The 20,780-nt window shown below is 41.3% G+C and overlaps 1 protein-coding gene across 1 annotated transcript in view; it reads left to right on the plus strand.

Moving 5' to 3' along the window:
• LOC134579497 (nuclear receptor coactivator 5-like) overlaps nt 1–16,785 on the plus strand; it is a 30,509-nt gene extending 13,724 nt beyond the window's left edge. The window contains exons 8-13 of the mRNA XM_063438803.1: nt 2,132–2,407; nt 5,198–5,380; nt 6,999–7,184; nt 8,229–8,378; nt 13,466–13,546; nt 16,196–16,785. Coding sequence (XP_063294873.1) covers nt 2,132–2,407; nt 5,198–5,380; nt 6,999–7,184; nt 8,229–8,378; nt 13,466–13,546; nt 16,196–16,257 — 938 coding nt within the window. The 3' untranslated portion in view covers nt 16,258–16,785. The remainder of the gene's footprint in view (nt 1–2,131; nt 2,408–5,197; nt 5,381–6,998; nt 7,185–8,228; nt 8,379–13,465; nt 13,547–16,195) is intronic.
• Nucleotides 16,786–20,780: the final 3,995 nt, after the last annotated feature.

Below are 20,780 nucleotides of genomic sequence, written 5' to 3' on the forward strand. Positions count from 1 at the left end.
ACTTGCTGCCCATATTGCAATTCAATTTACTCTTCCCCATAATTTAAGAAGTGTTTAAATGAAACCATTTGCAACTGGAAAGGTGAGCAGAATTTGCACTTTAGTACCTTGTATGGCAGACTCTTAATAGGCAATAAAGCAAACCACACACCACTGAAAATTGAAAAATGTTTACATTTTAGCTACCCCAGTTTTTCATTGAATTGTATAATGCAGATGTTTAAAACTACATGAATTTCATGCAAAGCAGCAACTGCTGTTCTGTTTTCTCTTTGCTGTGCTGCAGATTTTTTATGGAAAATGCCCCCCTTATTATTTGACACAGCATTGTGTCTGATGATTGCAATGTGTTGGGTAGAAAGTATCTACATGTTTTAGTGCAAATGTGTGTGAATTCTTCCCATTCGTTAAAGACACTATAGTCACCAGAACAACTACAGCTTAATGTAGTTGTTCTGGTGAGTAAAGTCAGTCCCTGCTGGCTTTTTAATGTAAAGTCTTTTACATTACAGCCTGTGGCCACTGGAGGTGCTTCCTGTGCAAGTGACTGACGTTCAGTGTGACGCTGAGCTTTCCTCATAGAGATGCACTGATTCAATGCATCTCTATGAAAAGAAACTGACTGGCCAGGGCGGCGTTTGGCTCCACCCACGGGTCCGCTTCCTATGGGAAAGCATTGTGATTGGCTGAGATAATCAGTTCTGATGATGTCATCCAGGGAGGCAGATCAGGGGCCGGGCCAGCGACGGTAGATCCGTTCGTCACTGGAATAAAGGTGAGTTGTTAAAATTTTTTAAGAGGAATAAAGAAGGGGCCGCCGTCTAGTTAGTTTAACACTATAGGGTCAGGAATACACGTTTGTATTCCTGACCCCTAAGAGTTTCTTTAAGTGACACAAGTTAACAGTTGCATGATATGTCAGTAACTGTTGCAGTCTTAGGGCTTACTCACTAATTCCGAAATTTAAAGCCGCTCTGTCACCCCCCTCCCCTACCGCCAAATAAGCATTTCAAAACTATAAATTCTGTAGTTGGTGAAATTCCAACCCTGTGAAAAGATACAAGACAATGTAGGCACAAAGCTTCTTAAAAAGGTGTAGCTAGCGCTATTTGCAACCGTCGCTAGTGACGCATCGAGGGGAGAAAGACTCTATCTATGGAGGATCCCACAGTCTTGGGAATTCTCCATAGACATCAGTGTTACACTCTCACGCATGTGCGAGAGTACAGCACTGTCATTTCCGGGCAGATGAAGCTACAGAAGCTGAAGGGGACCTTGCAGAAAAGGATGATGGCTTCTGCAAGGGACAGATTAAGGTAAGAAAAAAAACTACCTTCCCCTACCCACCATGGCCACCGGAATACAAGGCGAGAATTTACTTCTGGGTACTTTGCATAATACGAAAAGACCCAAGAAGGTGACAGTCTCTTTAAGGGTCCTTATTTGAGACTAAGTAAGTCTGACTAAACTTGTCATTTCTCTGATTATAAGTAAACTGGCCAATCATTATATATTTGAGTTTACATGACTCCAGTTTGGTCCTCAAGAACCTAACCCCGAGGTTACCTAGTCAGCTTGTTGTACTTAGCCTTTAAGCAGAAGCTAAGAATCTCACAAAAGCCTTGCTTCTAAAATGGCTGAAGTAATGTCTGCTACATTTTACAATGGATATGGAAATTTCGTTTTGTTATAAAAGGAGGTGATTCCTCTCCTAAATGTTAAAGATGGATTTGATCCTGGGAATCTGCGTTTAGACTAAATCATATAACATTTAAAAATAATCTGGAATCCTAAAATGACTGAGATTATTTGAATCTTATTCGATTTGGCTTAAAAAGTAAGAATACGATCTTAAAAAAAAAATAAAAAAAAAATACATTAGTATGAATGCTATTTTGTTCCTTGGTAAAGACTTAAGAGTAAAATTGTTTCCCAAATGCAATCTCCAGAATTTATTGAAGGAGAGGTATTTTCTATGTAAGATCTGCAGCACCGCCGTGGTCTATTAACACATTGTAAACAACGTTCACTTGTTACATCCACAGTCTGTTCAGTCTAAACCCTTCATTTTTTTAAATGGTTTTAATAATGAACTCCTAACTGACACAAAAGTTATGTCTCTCCTCTGTAGTACACCGTAATATGCCCATGGATGATGCCCTGACTCTGATAGTTAAGGCATTCGGGAAAATTTTTGGTGAGCGTGAACAGCAGGAACGTAATGAGATATCACACAAAGCAGCTGATCTGGCGGATGACTACCTGGAGAGAGAGATATATGAATCTTACTCTGTCCCTCTGGACATTAGACACCTTCTCTTCCTCTTAGGCGAAGGCAAATATTTATATTCCGAGGAGCTGAATGCAATCAGCGTCTACTTGAAGACCAGGATAACTGAGTTGGAAGGTATACTTAATGTTTGCCATCACTACCCCTCTACACACGTCCCAACCCCTTCTCGCCTTTTTACAAACAATAGCTTAACAAACTTTTCACTAAAACTCTGCACTTCACTACGCTTTACACTCCGTCTATAACAGTGTTTCCTAAGAGATATATATCCACACTTTTCGCATGTACAGTTAAATATTATTTTTTTCCATGCCCTTCTCCCTCCTGCTTACCCTGCAGAGAAATTGAGGAAATATCGAGAATAACACCATTCAGAGCAGTTTTTTGTTTTTAGCTAAAGTTTCTGGTGGCTAATTACTAATTTATTGGCTACCTTTCCAAAACTGATCATCCACTATGACAATTTTTCATTGTTAGGAAATATTTCTTTATTTTTTCTTTTTTTTATTAAACACCTTTGTTTCAAAAATTAAAGGAACACTATATTGTTAGGAATACACAAACATATTCCTAATGATATAGTGTTCTATACCCAGTTTAGATTTGGGGCCCCCCTAAATTTAATTGGGAAAAAAAAAAAATATTTCTTACATTACTTACCCTTTTTCCAGCGTCGAGACTCTTCGTGCAGCCACCCACTCCGCCTCCCGTGACGTCATTCTGGGGGCTGTTTACTCTTCGTCTTCTTGTCCAATCCAGTGCTACTCTTAGAGAAGCATTGGGAATGAGAAGTGCATGTGTGACAAGCTCCCGCTCGTCGAAAAAAAAAAAATTCTCATAGGGAAGCATTGAATCCAATGCTTCCCTATGATTCGCAATAGAGGAAATGTGGCAGCCTCATGCAATTTATGAAGACATCGAAGTCACATAACAGTTTGACTCAGTGATTGCATCAGAAGCTGTTTAGCCTTGCAATTAAAGCATTGGCTTATCTACCAAAACGGTAGTGGTTTACATTGCAGGACTAAAAAGACAGGGCACTGCACCCAAACCACTTTATTGAGGTGACATTGTCTGGGTTCCTGTTGTGGTCCTTTAAGGTGGTAGGATATAATTAAGCAGGGTATACCTGAAACGATCTACCTAGCGTCACCAAAAAAAACCTATGAGGAATATGTTTGATTTTTGTTTAGAGAAGGACAACAGATTATACTTTCAAGCATTTCTTAAATAGTACAATTTATAATCAACATATGCTTTATTTTATTTTCAAAAATGTGTCCTGTTTTGAAGTTATTGTTGTGTAAATAAAGGATGGACATTTACGGGCTTTAGCTCTTGGTTAAATATCATAATGCAATTTGACCACCCTGAAGTGTAACTTGAGTGATGGCTGAGGCCAGCCAACAGTCAAATTACACCTACTGAGTTGTGTGCAAAGTTAAGCATTGGAAGCTCATTAACAATCTGACTGTGCTTTAGTGGCTTTCATATAGAAGGGCCATGAGGTTTTATTTTGATATTTATTACTATGTTGAAAACAAGATACAGTGGAAAAGAAGCCCACCGCGTATGTATAGTGTTTTGATACTGATTTATAGATTAAACAAAGCAAAACATATGACAGATCTGTATTAAATATACTTAACACGGTCACTGTATTTTTAATTTACTGTATTTTTAATTTAATTTACAAGTTGGCTCAGACAAAAAAAATAATAATTCACCTGTGGTATACCTCCCAGGTTTGCAGTGGTGAGCAAAGCCCTTGACTCTGTTGTGTTTTTACAACTGTCATAGGTGTTTAGAGAAATATAGTACAAACATGTTCACATTTTAGATTCTTTATATGAACATAAATAACACAAATTAAAAAAAGAAAAAGCAAACACAAATTTTCACCAGTAGCAAGATCTTAACTAGCGGATACTACAAAATAACTTTTTCATCTCCTGACCATGACTTCCTCATGTTTCTTCAAAATAAAAAATAATCTTTTTGGTACCATTACAATTAAGTAATGTAATGGTAGCAATATTGTTGATCCGTTAAGCAAAATTTAAAGGGACACTCCAAGCGCTGTAACCACTACAACCCCCTGTAGTAGATATGGTGTCATGAATGCCTTGCTGCCCTCCCAGTGATAAGTGTTCAAACCATTTGCAAACAGTTTGACGCTTTACCTAGGGTCCATCAGGCGCGAGTCACCTTGTCCTGTGCAGATGAAGCTCTTGACAGTGAGCTAGCCCAGCTGATGCTCTTAGCAAATACGCTGGCACAGGGCTGTAGTAGTTTTGGTGTTTGCCGTGTTCCTTTACATTTACAGTATTTATACACAGAGTTAAAGCAGATGTTAAAACAGTTACTTCTGCTTGTGATGTTAATGTAGTGAAGTTAAACCGTATAGTCTTATGCCCACACCTATGTTTTTATGAGAAACTCTGTTTCTGCGCAGCTATCGATTTTTATGGGTGTTTATAATTAGTACGCTGAGGAACGCCCTGCTTCTATCTCAGATTTCACATGTGATTGTATGCAAAGGATCTGGGTTTTATTTGTTTTTGGATCTTTTATTCCTTTTTAGATTTTTACATCTGGAATACTCGCGAAATGCCAGTTTATAGCAGATAAAATAAAGTTAAAGGTTTTCTCTGAATCAACTATTTTTGACTACATTTTTTTACTTCAGAGTTAACTGTGATATTTTTTGGACTTTAGTGAATAACCCTGAAACTTCAAGCAGGTCTTTTTTAAAAATATATATTTTTTTAAATAACTAATTTTATTATTTCGTGCTTAACAGTACATGGGAGATTAATAACAATTTGAGATCCAGGGTGCCTTGTCCTTGATGCGATTATTATTTTCTGTTTGTTTTACCCATTGTGGTTTTTTACACGCCAGGATTTGAGGAAGCTGATACAACACAAGAGGCTAATGCCAAGTATGAATCACTTGGTGGTTCCTCCTCGACACACCTGGAGAAGCCTCCACCTCTTCTTCCCACATCTGGCAGGAATCCCTTTATGGGAAAATCAAAGCCTTCCCTACTAGGAGAAAGGCCTTCCGGTCTCCTCCCTACACCAGGTGAGATACCTCAGTTTGTTAAATTAATTTTATTATTCTTTTTGTGTCTTTTAACCTTTTCTCTTATCTGATCTTATGTCTCTTTGTGAACTAATTGCTTTCTCTCATCATATTTCTTCTCGATTTGTGCCTTTTTGTATTGTTTTGTTCTAAGGTTCTGGTGTGCGCTTAGTGTGCTTGTTATTTACTGTTCATTGTTACTTTTGTTAAACTTATGTTTTCCTAATTTTATTCTTTTAGGTTAAAAAGCTATTCATTTAACCCCTTATGGACCAAAGATCTGGAATAAAAGGGAATCATGACATGTCACACATGTCATGTGTCCTTAACCCCTTAAGGACACATGACATGTGTGACATGTCATGATTCCCTTTTATTCCAGAAGTTTGGTCCTTAAGGGGTTAAGGGGTTAAATTGCAAACAAGTTGTTTATTATATCTGGTAGCAGTTTAATAAAGGTCTGGCAAATTTCCAAAAATGATGAGTAAAATTTGCATATTTTTGGCCCAAATAGCTTAAGTGGAAAATGTCTTCAATGTCATTTTCTGTCTCTACTATTTTGGCTAAAACATAGTTCACTTGACATTTCCCCACAACTCAAAGTTCATTTAATAAAGTATTTGCTATGTATAGCATACAAGAGAACTAGATGATTACATTTACACGTACAGTGATACAGAAGATGTTGCCACTTAAAATAGCAAATTGACATTAGTGAAATTAGTGTGGAAAGCTAATTTTGCAGCTTCCTAATAATTATCTGTATACATTTATTTTGTAATCTTTTTGCAGTGGCAGCCATTCACCATTTTGTGTGACCAATTAGATTTGGTTGATTTGCGTTCCCATGAATGCCCTGCAGTCTGCTTTTAAGTCGAAATCTCTGTTTAGCTGACTGCATTAAAGCAGACAGATTTCTAACAATAGCTGCTTAAAGGGACACTCCAGACCCTTAAATCACTTTATCTTCCTGAGATACTTTGTGTGAAGAGTGTACCCTATTTTTTTTTTTCATTTTGCAAAAAGAGCACATTTCAGTTGAAGTTAACACTTTTATAAATTAACCTGGTTACACCGCCCTGGCTTTCAAGCAGACAATTACTTCCTGGTTTTGTTAACTCAGTGGAGCTAAACATGAGAGGCAGCAACTGCCCAGAAGAGCACCTGCCTTGCAAAGACTTCTCATTGAGCTGCATTGGGAAGTCTGTGATTGGACAGTCACAGAAAGTCTGGGTGGAGTTAGAAGGGAAGGGCTTGCAAAGATATGTAGATTTGTTTTAAGGTATAACCCCAATGAAAAACATAATTCTTTGTATGCATGCTTTCATTGGATTGGTATATCTACTAAACAGTGATTTTTATTTATTTTGTATCTGGGCAGTGGGAAGTCCCTTTAACCTTTTCAGGATTTGCCTATCCCTGTTCCTGAAAGGGTTAAATAAAAAAAATCCAAATTGGTAGATGTATGATACATCATGTAAACTATATTTAATAGTTAATATAATATTACTAATAAAAAATATGAATGTATAGTGCCATTAGTGTATATAGTCTGTTGTACAGTGTTTTGAAGATATGTTCGTGTTTGTTCATTTAAATTCATGTTTTGAACTTTTAGATCATGGAGATGATGGTGTAAATGCATTATTTGAGGCCAGTATAGTACCAAACAGTGGCTGTTCATCAGATATTCTTACCAAGCCTCCCCCTCTTCTTCCAACCCCTGGGAGAACACCATTACTAGGACTTTCAAAAGCACCTCTCCTCCGTGACAGAGCCCCAGGTGGACTTTTACCTACACCGGGTGAGTTAGTCTTGTATTCTCTAGTTTTCCCATGGTGCACTTTTGTATTTGACATATTTTATTGTTAAACATTAAAGTATTTGTGTTTAAACAAAAGAACCTTAATAAATGTCTCTAGTTGAATCCTGACCCATGAATAAAGGATGAATTGTTAGGTTGGGATGTTAAAGGAACGTTCTAAGCACCAGAACTATTACTGCTTAATTTAGTGTTCTGGTGCTGCGAGGCTGGTCATGCAGTTTGACCAATATAAAGATAAAAAGGCAGTGTTTACTTTTTCCCCAAAGTCACCTCTAATGGCTACCACTCAGACAGCCACTATCGACCGTTCTTCAATCTTTGCAGCACCAACCTTTGGTGTCTTCATGCTCTCCATTGAGATGCACTGATCTAATGCATCTCTACTAGGATATTCTGATTGGCAGACAACAGCAAAATAATACTCTAAAACTGGGGTGGGCAATGAACCTAAATAAACTGGAAATTGCTCTGTTAGAAATGTTTTTGCATTCTTAATCAAGACAAATTTGCTGGATAATTTAACTGCTTTGGTTAATATCTATAGCAGCCATCATAGTGACCGTGCCTGTGTTGCTTTAAGACTGTGCCTCACTTCCAGTTAGCAGATCAGTTTATTTTTAAATTCATTGGCTTTCTTTACAAATAGTCATATGATCAATGAGTTGTAAAGCACCACTTAGAAATTAAGCAGCAGCCAAAGAATGACAACTGTGTAACCATTGCTACACTGGCCTTAGACCACCATCCTGCATAAGCCTCCACTACTTTTGAAAAACACTAGTTTAATTAAAGGCTCCTATAACCATTACAATGGACTGTAGAGGCTATTGTTTATGAAACCGTGTTTATTGAGGATTGTGTGGATATACACAAAGATCCCAGAGGCTATCAGGTTAAATGTTCCTTTAATTATTATTGTGCCTGTAATTATAAAAAGATGGATATCGACAAATGAAAAACAAAACAAAAATTGTAGTCTTTGGCAAAATCTAATTTTTTATATTAATGTCTCTCTATGTATAGGAATACCTGGTCCAAAAGGCAAACCTCCTCCACTCTTGGCGATGACTTCCAAAAGACCTGGTCTCCTTGGGTTTTCACCGCACCAGCAAGCAAAACGTCCACTGCTAGGAGAAAAGCCAGGGCTTCTTCCAACTCCTCTTGGTGAGCATTGTAGGTGTTGTAATGAAGTTGTCTTGGGTGCCGTCTTACCTTTAGGGGGGTGTAACTGTTAATTTTTTAAAACTGCACCTGATCACTATGCCCAGCTATTTCCTTTGTTGGTCTAAGGTTTCAATTAGGAAGCCTCAGACTGGGTGCATCTGATGGGCTTAAACGTGTTACCTAAGACATCTGACTGCTATTTTGGGGTCAAGAAGGAATTTTTTCTTAGTTTGTTGCAAAATTGGAAGCGCTTCAGACTGGGTTTTTTGCCTTCTTTTGGATCAACAGCAAAAGCATATGTGAGAGGCTGAACTTGATGGACGCAAGTCTCTTTTCAGCTATGTAACTATGTAACTCTCATCCTATCACTAGCTCCTCATTCATAAAACAGAGTGAAAAAAATATGTACCTTTTTCACTCAGTTTTTTTTATCTCTAAGGGTGTCAGTTGATCACCGGAGCACAGTCGATGCTTCTTGACTGAAGCTTTGGGGCTGAGCACGGTGATCTTCGGTTTTCAGTAGTTTGGGATTATACCTTACGTTAAAGTTTAACCTCTTAAATTGTTATGGTGCAGGGAAGTCCCAGGGTGCCGTCTAATCTTAGTTGTGATTAATCTGTTTTGGTGCTTGGAATCGAGAATCTACATCTCCCTCTCTATCAAGAGACAAGTAATTGTTGAACATTGATTTTAAGAAACCTTGACTTCATAATCTAGTAGCTTTAGGAGAGTTTTTGACTTTTCTATCTATAAAGCAAGAGATGGTGTTTTGATTATTTTGGTAAATCCAGAGAAATTTATATAGTTAGAGAATTTAGCTGCTTTGGTAAATATGGCCACCTTGTTTACTCCTAATTTGTAGCCTGATCATCTGGGTCATGGCAATATAGCCTATAGTACAAGTCCTTTAGCTACATTTATTTTAAATGTTTTGTACATACTCTCAAGGAACGATAGACTTTGATATTCTGATCAAATGTTACACTTTCTTGTTCGGTACGCCCCACCCCCATTTTCATTACAATACAGTGAAAACAAAGCCTGGTTAAAAATTTTATACCTACACTTAAGAATCTATCAATAGAAGTCACTCCTGTAATTTTGTGGATGCAAGTAAATAAATGCAAAAGTAGAATCTTTAGAAGATCTGTACATTCAGTTATAGTCACTGACATTTTCCCAAGCACGTGCTTTTAATAAATTTGAGAGAAGATCCCGGTGATATCAGCTGTTGGTGTTTGTTGAGTGAAGAAAATGAATGGGCAGCAAAGTATTGGTAAACCTTATGAAAAGCTATATTTAAGGGAGTTTTCCTGACCCTATAGTATTTAACCCACCATTTAGGTGGCTTGCCCCTCCTTAGCCCCCTTATAAAACTCACATAATTTCCAGTGCTGCGCGAGTCCGCCGGCACTGGTTCTGCCCCCTTTGTGACATCATCAAATGGCTGATTTTTAGCCGACAAGGAATGCCTTGGATTGGCTAAAATCGTCTGGGGCCAAATGCTGTTTTGGCCAATCAGGACCTCCTCATAGAGATGCATTGAAACAATGCATCTCTATGAGGAAAATTCAGCGTCTCCATGCAGAGTGTGGGGACACAGAACGGCAGACCTGCCTACTAGGCAGCACTGAGCCAGGAAGCACCTCCAGTGGCCATCTGAAGAGTGGCCACTTGGAGGTGTCCATAGAGGCAATGTAAAGACTCCATTTTCTCTGAAAAGGCAGTGTTTACATGAAAAAAGCCTGAAGGGAACTATTATACTCACCAGAACTACATTAAGCTGTAGTTGTTTTGGTGACTATAGTGTTCCTTTTAAGACAAAATAGTTCTTGCCTTGTCATAAGCATGACATTAAAATCTCAGAACATTGCTTTTAAAGCGGCACTGTCATGCCGGATCCCGTTTTTTTTTTTTTTAACCCGCCTCCCACCTCCACTACATCCAATTGACCCCTTAGTCACCCCACAAATGACCCTAAGCCCCCCATATTACCTATTTATTAATCTTTATTTTCTGCCCCGATCTATATTCAGGGCGCCGCCATCTTTGTGTGGGTAGGTGAAGTCCCTGTGGGACACGTCATTGGCCCACACTAGATAGCCTGTGAGATTCCCGCACATGCTCAATGAAACACCTGGACATGCGAACGGGAATTTCATCTATTCATTCATTCATTCATCAAACCAATGAATGAATAGAAAAATCAGACGAACAAACTGTATATCAGTGTTCGTTTGTTCGTTCAGTTTATTACAAGGAGGGAGCTACCGGCGTGCAGCTCCCTCCTTGTAATATGTAAAGATAGAAGCGGCAGGGAGCAGTGCTCCCCACCACTTCATAAGCCCCCCCAGGTCCCCCTCTCACTCTATGGGGGTCAATATGACCCCCATAATAGTATAAAGGAGAATAAAATCTCCTGAATGCCCCTACTCGCTATGCCGCGAGTAGGGGCATGTCTACTAAATAGTGAGCAGCCTGTGGCTACTATGAGGCCCCCACCCCTGCGCGGTGTGTAGGGGGCCATAATGATAATGAGGGGGGTGACCTACTGCCCTCCCCCGGCCACCACCCTTGAGCGGCGGGTGGGGGGACCTACTGTCCTCCCCCCGGCCCCCGCCCCTGGGTGGCGGGTGGGGGCCATAATGATAATGAGGGGGGGGGACATACTGTACTTCCACCCCCCGGCCCCCACCCCTGGGCGGCGGGTGGGGGCCATAAAGATAATGGGGGGGGGGGCGAGACCTACATTCCGCGGCGGGTGGGGGCCATAATGATAGAGGGGGGGGACCTACTGTTCTCCCCCCCCCCCCCCCCCCCCCCCACCAATCAGAGTGTTCTTAGACTAATTGCAGGGACCCCTAGTCACCTTTGATGGAGGGGGGGTTATTTGACTTAGGGCCCCCACCCGCCGCCCAGGGGTGGGGGGGAGGAGGACAGTAGGTGCCCCCCCCCTCATTATCATTATGGCCGCCGCCCAAGGGTGGGGGCCGGAGAGGGGGAGGACAGTAGGAGACCCTCATTATTTTTATGGCCTCCACCCGCCGCCCGGGGGGGGGACAGTAGGTCCCCCTCATTATCTTTATGGCCCCCACCTGCCGCACAGGGGTGGGGGCTGGGGGGGGGGACAGCAGTTGCCCCCCCCCTCATTATCATTATGGCCCTCGCCCAGGGGTGGGGGCCGGAGAGGGGGAGGACAGTAGGTCCCCCCCCCCTCATTATCTTTATGGCCTCCACCCGCCGCCCAGGGGTGGGAGAGGGGGAGGACAGTAGGTCCCCTCCCCTCATTATCTTTATGGCCCCCACCCGCCGCCCAGTAGGTTCCCCCCATTGTAATTTATGGCCCCCACCCACCGCGCAGGGGTGGGGGCTGGGGGGAGGACAGTAGGTCTCTCCCCCCCCCCCCCTCCCTCATTATCTTTATGGCTGCCTTGGGGGGGGGGGGGGGAAATAGGTCTCCCCCTTATTTTACTTTAGGGCCCCCACCCGTCGTTTAGGGGTGGGGGCCAATAGGTTTCTCACTGTTTAATAGACATGCCCCTACTCGCAGTATAGCGAGTAGGGGCATAATTTACTAATACTAAGTAATCTTTACTTAGTATTAGTAAATTTGGCTGAAAGACCAATTTAGGTCTTTCAGCCTTTTAGTAGATAGCTCCCTGATACCGTGGGCAAGATGCAGCCACAGCACGAATTGAATCGGAGTTTCATTCTTTCGAATGAAATTCCAACACGAAAAAAAGTGCCGAATTGCGTTCTACAACGAACATACTGTTCTCATTCAGTTAGAACGCAATTTGGCAATTTAGTTTAAAATGACAGGAAGCATCGCGGGGACACAGAGGAAAGGTAAGAATTATGGGAAAATTGCTCTGACCAGCGGAAATGAAGCACACTTTGCGCCTCCGCTGGTCAGTGCTGGTCAAGCGGAGGAAACCTCCATAAGGCAAAGAGTCCCTTTTTAATTTGTCTCATGATTTTAAAGAAAACTAAAGAAGACAGGAAGAAAAGAATAACAGATCCCGATAGAGGGGGAGAAGAGGAAGAGATTGAGGAAAGGTAAGTTGGCATGACAGTGACGCTTTAAGTATCGTGTCCGAACACCTCTTCTGTGTTTGAAAATAAATATGATAAAGAGATTACTTATGGCATTGAATCTAAAAATTGAGTGACAGGGAACCATCTAATTTGTGGTTCTCCTACTCCTTCACAGCTACTGCAGTCACTGCTCTGTAGTTGTTGTGCTGATACCTTGTGCTTCTGACTCCTACGTTACTAAAGGAATGGATTTGACAGATGATATAATTTAATTCATAGATCAATGCATCTATAGGATTATGGGCTAAATCACTTATGATAAAATCCGTACACATACACCAGAATGAGACTGTCCTGATTGGAGGCATGGGGGAGGTTTTGCCTGCAGCTGCAAGTAGACCCACTAATTAGTGCACCAATAGGAAGTGTCCCTTAGTTTTCTGTTGGTTGGTACTGGTTGCACATTAAGTTACCATAGAATAGGTAAATTGTGTAGCTCAGCAGAAGTAAAAGCAGTACTTATTCATGCAATAATTACTTAACTGGGCACTCTAAGAAAGCCTGTATGTGTGTGGAAGTGACAAAAGTGTCAGTGGTTCAGAGGGGCTGAATTATGTACCCTGATGCCTCTCAATGGATGACATGATGGATAATGAAGAATGTAAACAACCTAACTGCATCTTAATCTCAGATACTGGGTTTTGGATGAAAAAGAGGGAAAGAATCTCTTCTTTTTTTTTCTTTTGATTTCCTTGTATCTTAGACACAACTGGACATAAACCGGTAAGACTGCATCTGCAGCCTCCTGGCATCACAAGCATTTCAGTAAGCTAGTCCTCTGAATATCCCTTTATATGATGCATATCGTTTTTATCATTTCATAGCATATCATTTGGGTTATGTTGAAAGAAACAGATGGTAAACAACTGTCAAATGCTTGCCAAAAATCCCCCCAAAAAACTTGCATTTGTTTTATTTAAGAACAATAAAACCTTATCCGCCCATTCTAAATTATGTTTATGGCATGTTTTCATTCTGTGCCTGCTTGTCTTTTGTAGATGGTTCAGACGCCATCTGGCGACCTCCTCCATCCTCTCACTTGTTACACCTCCCCCGATCAGCTGGTGAATCAGGAAGTGGTAAGTGGTGAGATGCGGAGGGAGACAGACTGTTAAGAGAATCTGCATCCCTGGAGAAGAAGGGTTTTGAGGGGTCTCATTTATAATGTTGCATAAAACCATAATAATGTAACACATTTGTACTCGTTGTTGTTTTTTTGCTTCTAAGTTTTTATAAACATGCACAATAAAGTTTGCTTGTTCCACTATTCATGTATTTTGTGACAGTCAAGCTAAACTGCAGCATAACATTTTTAAAGCCATGTCTGTTGGAGGATTGTCGATATAACCTAAAATATAAATATCCATTCCATTTAAGATGTTTTTTTTGTTTTTTAAAGTAACCAGTCCTCCAAATTTTATGTATAAAACTAGTATTTTCACTAGCCTGTTAGCCATTTTCACTAGTCACATTGTAGGGCAAATTCCCTTCCCAATGTATAAGTATAATCAGTATGTTTATTTTGATAATCATGTGTATAATCAGTTATGTTTTGCAAAATAGATTCTTTTGTATACACACAGATGAGTTAACTTATGTATTGGTAAATACTTTATTTTTGCTAGTAAGCACAATACAAGCAGTATATCCTTAGGTGAGACATGGGTTTATCCATAACAGAACAAGAATCCTGAAATTCATAATCCATAATCATCATGTGCAGTTTTGTTGATGACACTTGATGAAAAATTAAGGAATTAAGAGAGAGAAAAGGGAATCAATATTGAAGAGGATAGAAGATTAAAGGCAGAACTTGATGGGCATAGTTTTTTTTTTAAGCCTTTATTATGTAAAAAATGTGTTGTCTGTATGTATTAAAATATATCATGGGCCACTGATGTCAAGAAAAAAAATGACTTGCATGTTATATATTTAAAAAAACAAACAAATCTTTGCAAACAGATTGTGTCAATTATAGGATGTCTATATGTGAATATAATGTCTTCGTTGAAATTTATCCATGGGGAGTATAGACTATACCTGGAACTTGTGTATTCAACACCGCCTTTTACATCCTCCCCTTTCTCCTGTGCCTCTCGTCATTCTTATACACTGACTGCTGGGTTAGAAGTTCTTTTCTCTACCCATAGGTGCTGGGGTTTGTTCCTTGAAGTACTCTAAGTGTTAATCCAACAGGGCATCCACAGATTCAAGTTGTATGTAGACACTTTACAGTTCTATTATGTCTTTCCACTCACCCAACAACACAACGGTTAATACAAAGGTCAAATCAAAGCTTGCAGCCTCCACTTAGGCTTTAATATGCATAAGTAGGGAAGCAAATAAGATGCTCTCTCCATCGTGTAAGCCTGGACTCCTTTAGAGAAAGACATATAATATTCCTCACTGAGTGTTCATTTGACAATTAAGTGAAATATATTCTCTCTTCCCATTACCATGTGCTAAAATCAATTATCCTCTTCTCGTTTCCCTTATAGACTCTATACATTTTCTCAAGCAGCACTTGTTAATACATGCTGATAGCCTTCTCAGCAGTTGGTCACTTGTCATTTTAATAAGTCTATGTCTATCTTAAAGGGACACTCCACTACGTCAATGCAAAACAAAAACAAACCCCAAAAGCCTGTTTAGTGTATATATAACCCTAACAAAAACATGCATTAATTTATTGGGTTTTTTTTCCTTTGGTGATATATCCAAAAACAGCTTGCAAAAGCTGCACACCTCTTGTCTGAAGCCTCTGCAAGCTTGCCCATCTAACTCAGTCCAGACTTTATGTGGCTGTCCAATTACAGACATCCTAGTGCTGCTGAGAAGTTTTTGCAAGGCAGCTACTCTGAGCAATTGCTGCCTCTTGAGCCAATTTCTATTGAAATCTGCACTTTATGAAGAATAACAAAAAGAGGACACAATCTTAACATATAAAGCATTTTAGCATGCCTAAGTGTTTTGGGGGGTCTGGAGTGTCCCTTTAACATTTTTCTACCTAGTCTTCATATTATTCCTAACTCTGCCTTGTATATAAACCCTTTCACTACTGTTAACACTTACTACTAGCTCTTTCATGAGAGCATTAGCTGTGACACTGGACAGGAGGGCTAGTAGTAAGTAAGGGGGAGTGGGATAGTAACACTAGAAAATGGGTTGCTATGAGTTCAATATTGTGGCTAGTTAATGACACCGGTGGGATAGAGGTAAAAACATTGGGGGAGATTTATCAACGTGCTGTAATATGGGTGCTGCAAAGTTCTAAATGTTTTCCACTCATCGTGGAAGCTATTGGAAAAAACAGACACATGCTTATATCCCTTTTACAACATTACACCATTTTAAATCACTTCCATTGAACTACAGAGAAAAACAGAATAATGAACTGCATCATAAAGACATGCTGTGAATTAAAAATACAAAGTAGGTTGGAGAGCAAATTTTAGGCATACTTTGGACTTCTGGGTAAAAACAGTACACAAATGAAATAGTATATATTGATATGTCTATTGGTGTTATGAGAATAAAAACATACTTGATGTGCTCAAATACATGGAGTTTTAAAAGGATGGGGTGTGTACAGTAACATTTGGAACATATTTGATCAGAGTTATATATTTACTAGTTATCCGCATATCGTGTTGCTTAGTATATATATATATATGTGTATAATGGCACCAAACATGGGTTAACATATTGCTAATTATTTTTTCTGACAGCTGTTCCTGCAAATACTAATCCACTTCTCTGGCCGTCAAAACCCAAACCTCTTCTTGGCTAAAGCCAGAAAATGCACATCTATTCAGCGTCTGTTATGAGTTCTACCTGTGACTCCATATTAGAACAGTGCAGAAGAACTGCAACAGCAAAGTCTAATTCCCCACATTCCCATAGATGTTTTGGGGTTGTTATTTTGTTTTGTTTTTTTAATTTGTGTTTTTATTTTAATTTTTTTGTAGTCTTAATTATTGGTATTTTCCCTTTTATTGAAATATGTCTGGACAGACCAACAAAAAAACGTAGAAAGCATTGGTGGGCCTTCAATAGAAGGATTTTTAAGAACGGCTGAAGATGGTTGCTTCTGTTTTGTTTATATTTTCTTTGTAATTATCTTTTCTCTTAAGAGAATAAAGATTTTGTTTTACAAAAAACACTGTTTCTTCTCCTGTTTTCTTCTGTGGATCCGAAGCCCCTTCATTTTAAACTACCAATCTAAATGCCACAAACTGTTTCACTGATTTAGCTTGCAATTTAAAGATCATTTAAATTTCCCCTAGAGTGGCAGGTGGCATTACTGAACTTTACTTGCTAAAATGAAATCCATCTCTTTTGTTCCTAGATTGTAAACTTGTTTGAGCTGGGCCTTCTTCACCTTGTGTCTGTTAATATTTTGTATAACAATTTCTTGTTGTCATTCTATGATTGTAAAGCGCTGTGATATATATTGGACCTTATAATAATTATTTTCAGTACATAGGGAAAAACAAGATACCGTATGATTAGTAGTTGTGTAGGGGTTTCTATGTAAAGTCTATTTTTTGGGTCATGTGTTGGGGCTTAGAATGGTAACACCTCTTCCTGTTTGGTTGCATTTCACCATATATAATGGACATGTTGTATTCTATATTATATGACTTAAAGAAGGCCTACAAGCAAGCCAACATGTCAACTATTATGCACTGAAAATAAAGGATTGCTGCTTGCAAAACAATGTGCTGGATTACTCCTTGCCTTCTGCTATATATGGGAATACAGATCCTAAGGTTACCTGATCCGTGCAAAAGGTACATCAGTTGATCTAGAGTGTTCACAACTTGTATATGTTGTGTTCACAACTCTTTAGGCATTTTGTGTGTAAAAAAACAAACAACTTTCTTTTATTTCTCTATTGTCTTACCCTTGACATAGACTTCTTGGCAACATCTATAAATGTTCTATAACATCTATAATATTTTGTGTACCTGCTAGAACAATGAACATTTGAATGATTTCTAAACAAATTAAAAGCTGGCTTTCTTTCTTGATTCAATGTATTTTCTGGTGCTACATTGTTTCCAATATAGCATTTTGGTTCTTAATTTTCATATTTTTGCCTTTCTTTTGTGCTTTAGATCAGTGGTTCCCAAATTTTTTCACTTGAGTACCTCCTGGCAGCCCATTTCCATAAATTGTACCCCTCATATTAGAAAAATAAGTTTGCTATTATTTCAAAGGTATACATTTTTTCTGCCCTGTATCCCCTTTTTCTCTCCTCCTGTACTGCCCCAGACTCCCCTTGCTTCTGTTCTGCCCCAGACTCCCCTTGCTTCTGTACTGCCCCAGGCTCCCTGTGCTTCTGTACTGCCCCAGGCTCCCCGTGCTTCTGTACTGCCCCAGGCTCCCCGTGCTTCTGTACTGCCCCAGGCTCCCCGTGCTTCTGTACTGCCCCAGGCTCCCCGTGCTTCTGTACTGCCCCAGGCTCCCCGTGCTTCTGTACTGCCCCAGACTCCCCTTGCTTCTGTTCTGCCCCAGGCTCCGCGTGCATCTGTACTGCCCCGGGCTCCCCTTGCTCCTCTTCTGGCCCAGGCTCCCCTTGCTCCTCTTCTACCCCAGGCTCTCCCTGCTCCTTCTCTGCCCCAGGCTCGCCCTGCTCCTTCTCTGCCCCAGGCTCGCCCTGCTCCTTCTCTGCCCCAGGCTCGCCCTGCTCCTTCTCTGCCCCAGGCTCACCCTGCTCCTTCTCTGCCCCAGGCTCACCTTGCTCCTTCTCTGCCCCAGGCTCACCTTGCTCCTTCTCTGCCCCAGGCTCATATTGCTCCTTCTCTGCCCCAGGCTCACCTTGCTCCTTCTCTGCCCCAGGCTCACCTTGCTCCTTCTCTGCCCCAGGCTCCCCTTGCTCCTCCTCTGCCCCAGGCTCCCTCTGCCCCAGGCTCCCCCTGCTCCTCCTCTGCCCCAGGCTCCCCCTGCTCCTCCTCTGCCCCAGGCTCCCCCTGCTCCTCCTCTGCCCCAGGCTACCCCTGCTCCTCCTCTGCCCCAGGCTCCCCCTGCTCCTCCTCTGCCCCAGGCTCCCCCGGCTTCTCTTCCGCCCCAGGTTCCCCCGGCTCCTCTTCCGCCCCAGGCTCCTCTTCCGCCCCAGGCTCCTCTTCCGCCCCAGGCTCCCCCGGCTCCTCTTCCGCCCCAGGCTCCCCCGGCTCCTCTTCCGCCCCAGGCTCCCCCGGCTCCTCTTCCGCCCCAGGCTCCCCCGGCTCCTCTTCCGCCCCCGGCTCCCCCGGCTCCTTCTCTGCCCCAGGCTCCCCCTGCTTCTTCTCTGCCCCAGGCTCCCCCTGCTTCTTCTCTGCCCCAGGCTCCCCCTGCTCCTCCTCTGCCCCAGGCTCCCCCTGCTCCTCCTCTGCCCCAGGCTCCCCCTGCTCCTTCTCTGCCCCAGGCTCCCCCTGCTCCTCCTCTGCCCCAGGCTCCCCCTGCTCCTCCTCTGCCCCAGGCTCCCCCTGCTCCTACTCTGTCCCAGGCTCTCCCTGCTCCTTCTCTGTCCCAGGCTCCTCCTCTTCTGCCCCAGGCTCCATCTCTGCGCCATGCTCCCCCTGCTCCTCTTCCGCCCCAGGCTCCCCCTGCTCCTCTTCCGCCCCAGGCTCCCCCTGCTCCTCTTCCGCCCCAGGCTCCCCCTGCTCCTCTTCCGCCCCAGGCTCCCCCTGCTCCTCTTCCGCCCCAGGCTCCCTCTCTGCTCCAGAGCTCCCTTGCTTCACTGTTACTCATCTGCGCCCCTCCCCCCCCCCTCGCTTCTCCATGCTCCCCCAGATAGGCACAGACACACACTGACACACCTGCAGATACATAAATACAAACACTGACGCACATACAGATAAAGACACTGACATGCATTGGAATGGAGAGACACATATACAAACAATGACATACAGAAAAAGACAGATACAAAAACAAACACTGATACACATGCAGACATACAGATGTACAGACAATGACACACATGCAGATCTACATACAGAGACACATACACATGCAGATACACATATTTAAACAGTGACACATTCAGATACAAACAAGGACACAGATAAAGACACACATGTAGATAGACCCATAGATACAAATAATTGACACGCATGCAAAAGCCCCCCCAAATTTTTTTTAACTTTTTCTATATTCGAATTGAAGAATGGGTCACTGAGAGAAGACAAGACAAATGTCTCAGGTTTAGTAAAAGAGGAGGTTTGTTGCCATATTGCATGGATTGCTTCTCAATAAATGAAAGCTTTGGCATTATCTTGCATTATCCTCCTGTATACAATCTTTTCAATCACTTGTGTTCCCATCTTAAGCATGTTTCTTAATTTATTCCTAAAAAATGCAATAAATCTTAATACAAAAAATAAATAAATCTATATTTAGTGTGGAATCCTCTATTTAACCCCTTAAGGACACACGACATGTGTGACATGTCATGATTCCCTTTTATTCCAGAAGTTTGGTCCTTAAGGGGTTAATGTGCTTTGTATCTCTTCTTCCCAAAATGTCACTTATTTAAGAAGTGCAATTTCCTCTTGGCCTCCAGAGGGAGCCTTGCTATGCTGATATTATGTGATCTCCATAGCTCACAAAGTAAAGGTATGCTGAATATGAACCGAGCTCTTAATTCCTGATTGTACAGTCTTGTTTCCAGACTATGAATCCCATAGCCATAGTTTATGGAAAGAGCCTATTTATCAACTGTATGCTTATCCTTATTAAACACTTCACTGTCACAGGAGCCCAGCAGTGCATTGCTTCTCAAGTTCTGTTTTCTCCTGAGGTAGTAAATGGAATAAATTAAAGTCCTGCTTATTGCATGTTTCCCAAGACACCGTATTGGCAAGGCATGCTTATTTTCAGTCAGAATTCTACCACAAAAAGGTGGTCTGCACCCGTGTTAAAATTATCTCTGGCAATGTGTGTATGAATTTATTGTGGGTTATATTTAATATGAGCCGTTCACTAAGTAAGGATTATATCTCTTTGATAGACCAGCTATTGTACAGCGCTGGAGAATATGTTGGTGCTTTATAGATAATAAAATGCAATTAGACAATATGGCTTAATTTCTTGTTGGAGGGGAGCTGAAATATTTGCAGTCAAATATATATATACACAGGATTATTCATTAAAATGAGAATTGCAGGGAATTTGGCGTCAATTTCAAATATAAGGTAAAAATAGCCGAACCAGAAATTCTCCCACACAGCTATGCTTTCAGTTCGGCTACTCTGGCCTTCATATTGGATTTCATTTTGAATTCTCTGCAATTCTCAGTTTAGTGAATAAACCTGTAAATGTGACGTT

The sequence above is a fragment of the Pelobates fuscus genome, chromosome 12 (genome assembly GCF_036172605.1).
Source record: "Pelobates fuscus isolate aPelFus1 chromosome 12, aPelFus1.pri, whole genome shotgun sequence".
Lineage (NCBI taxonomy): Eukaryota > Metazoa > Chordata > Amphibia > Anura > Pelobatidae > Pelobates > Pelobates fuscus.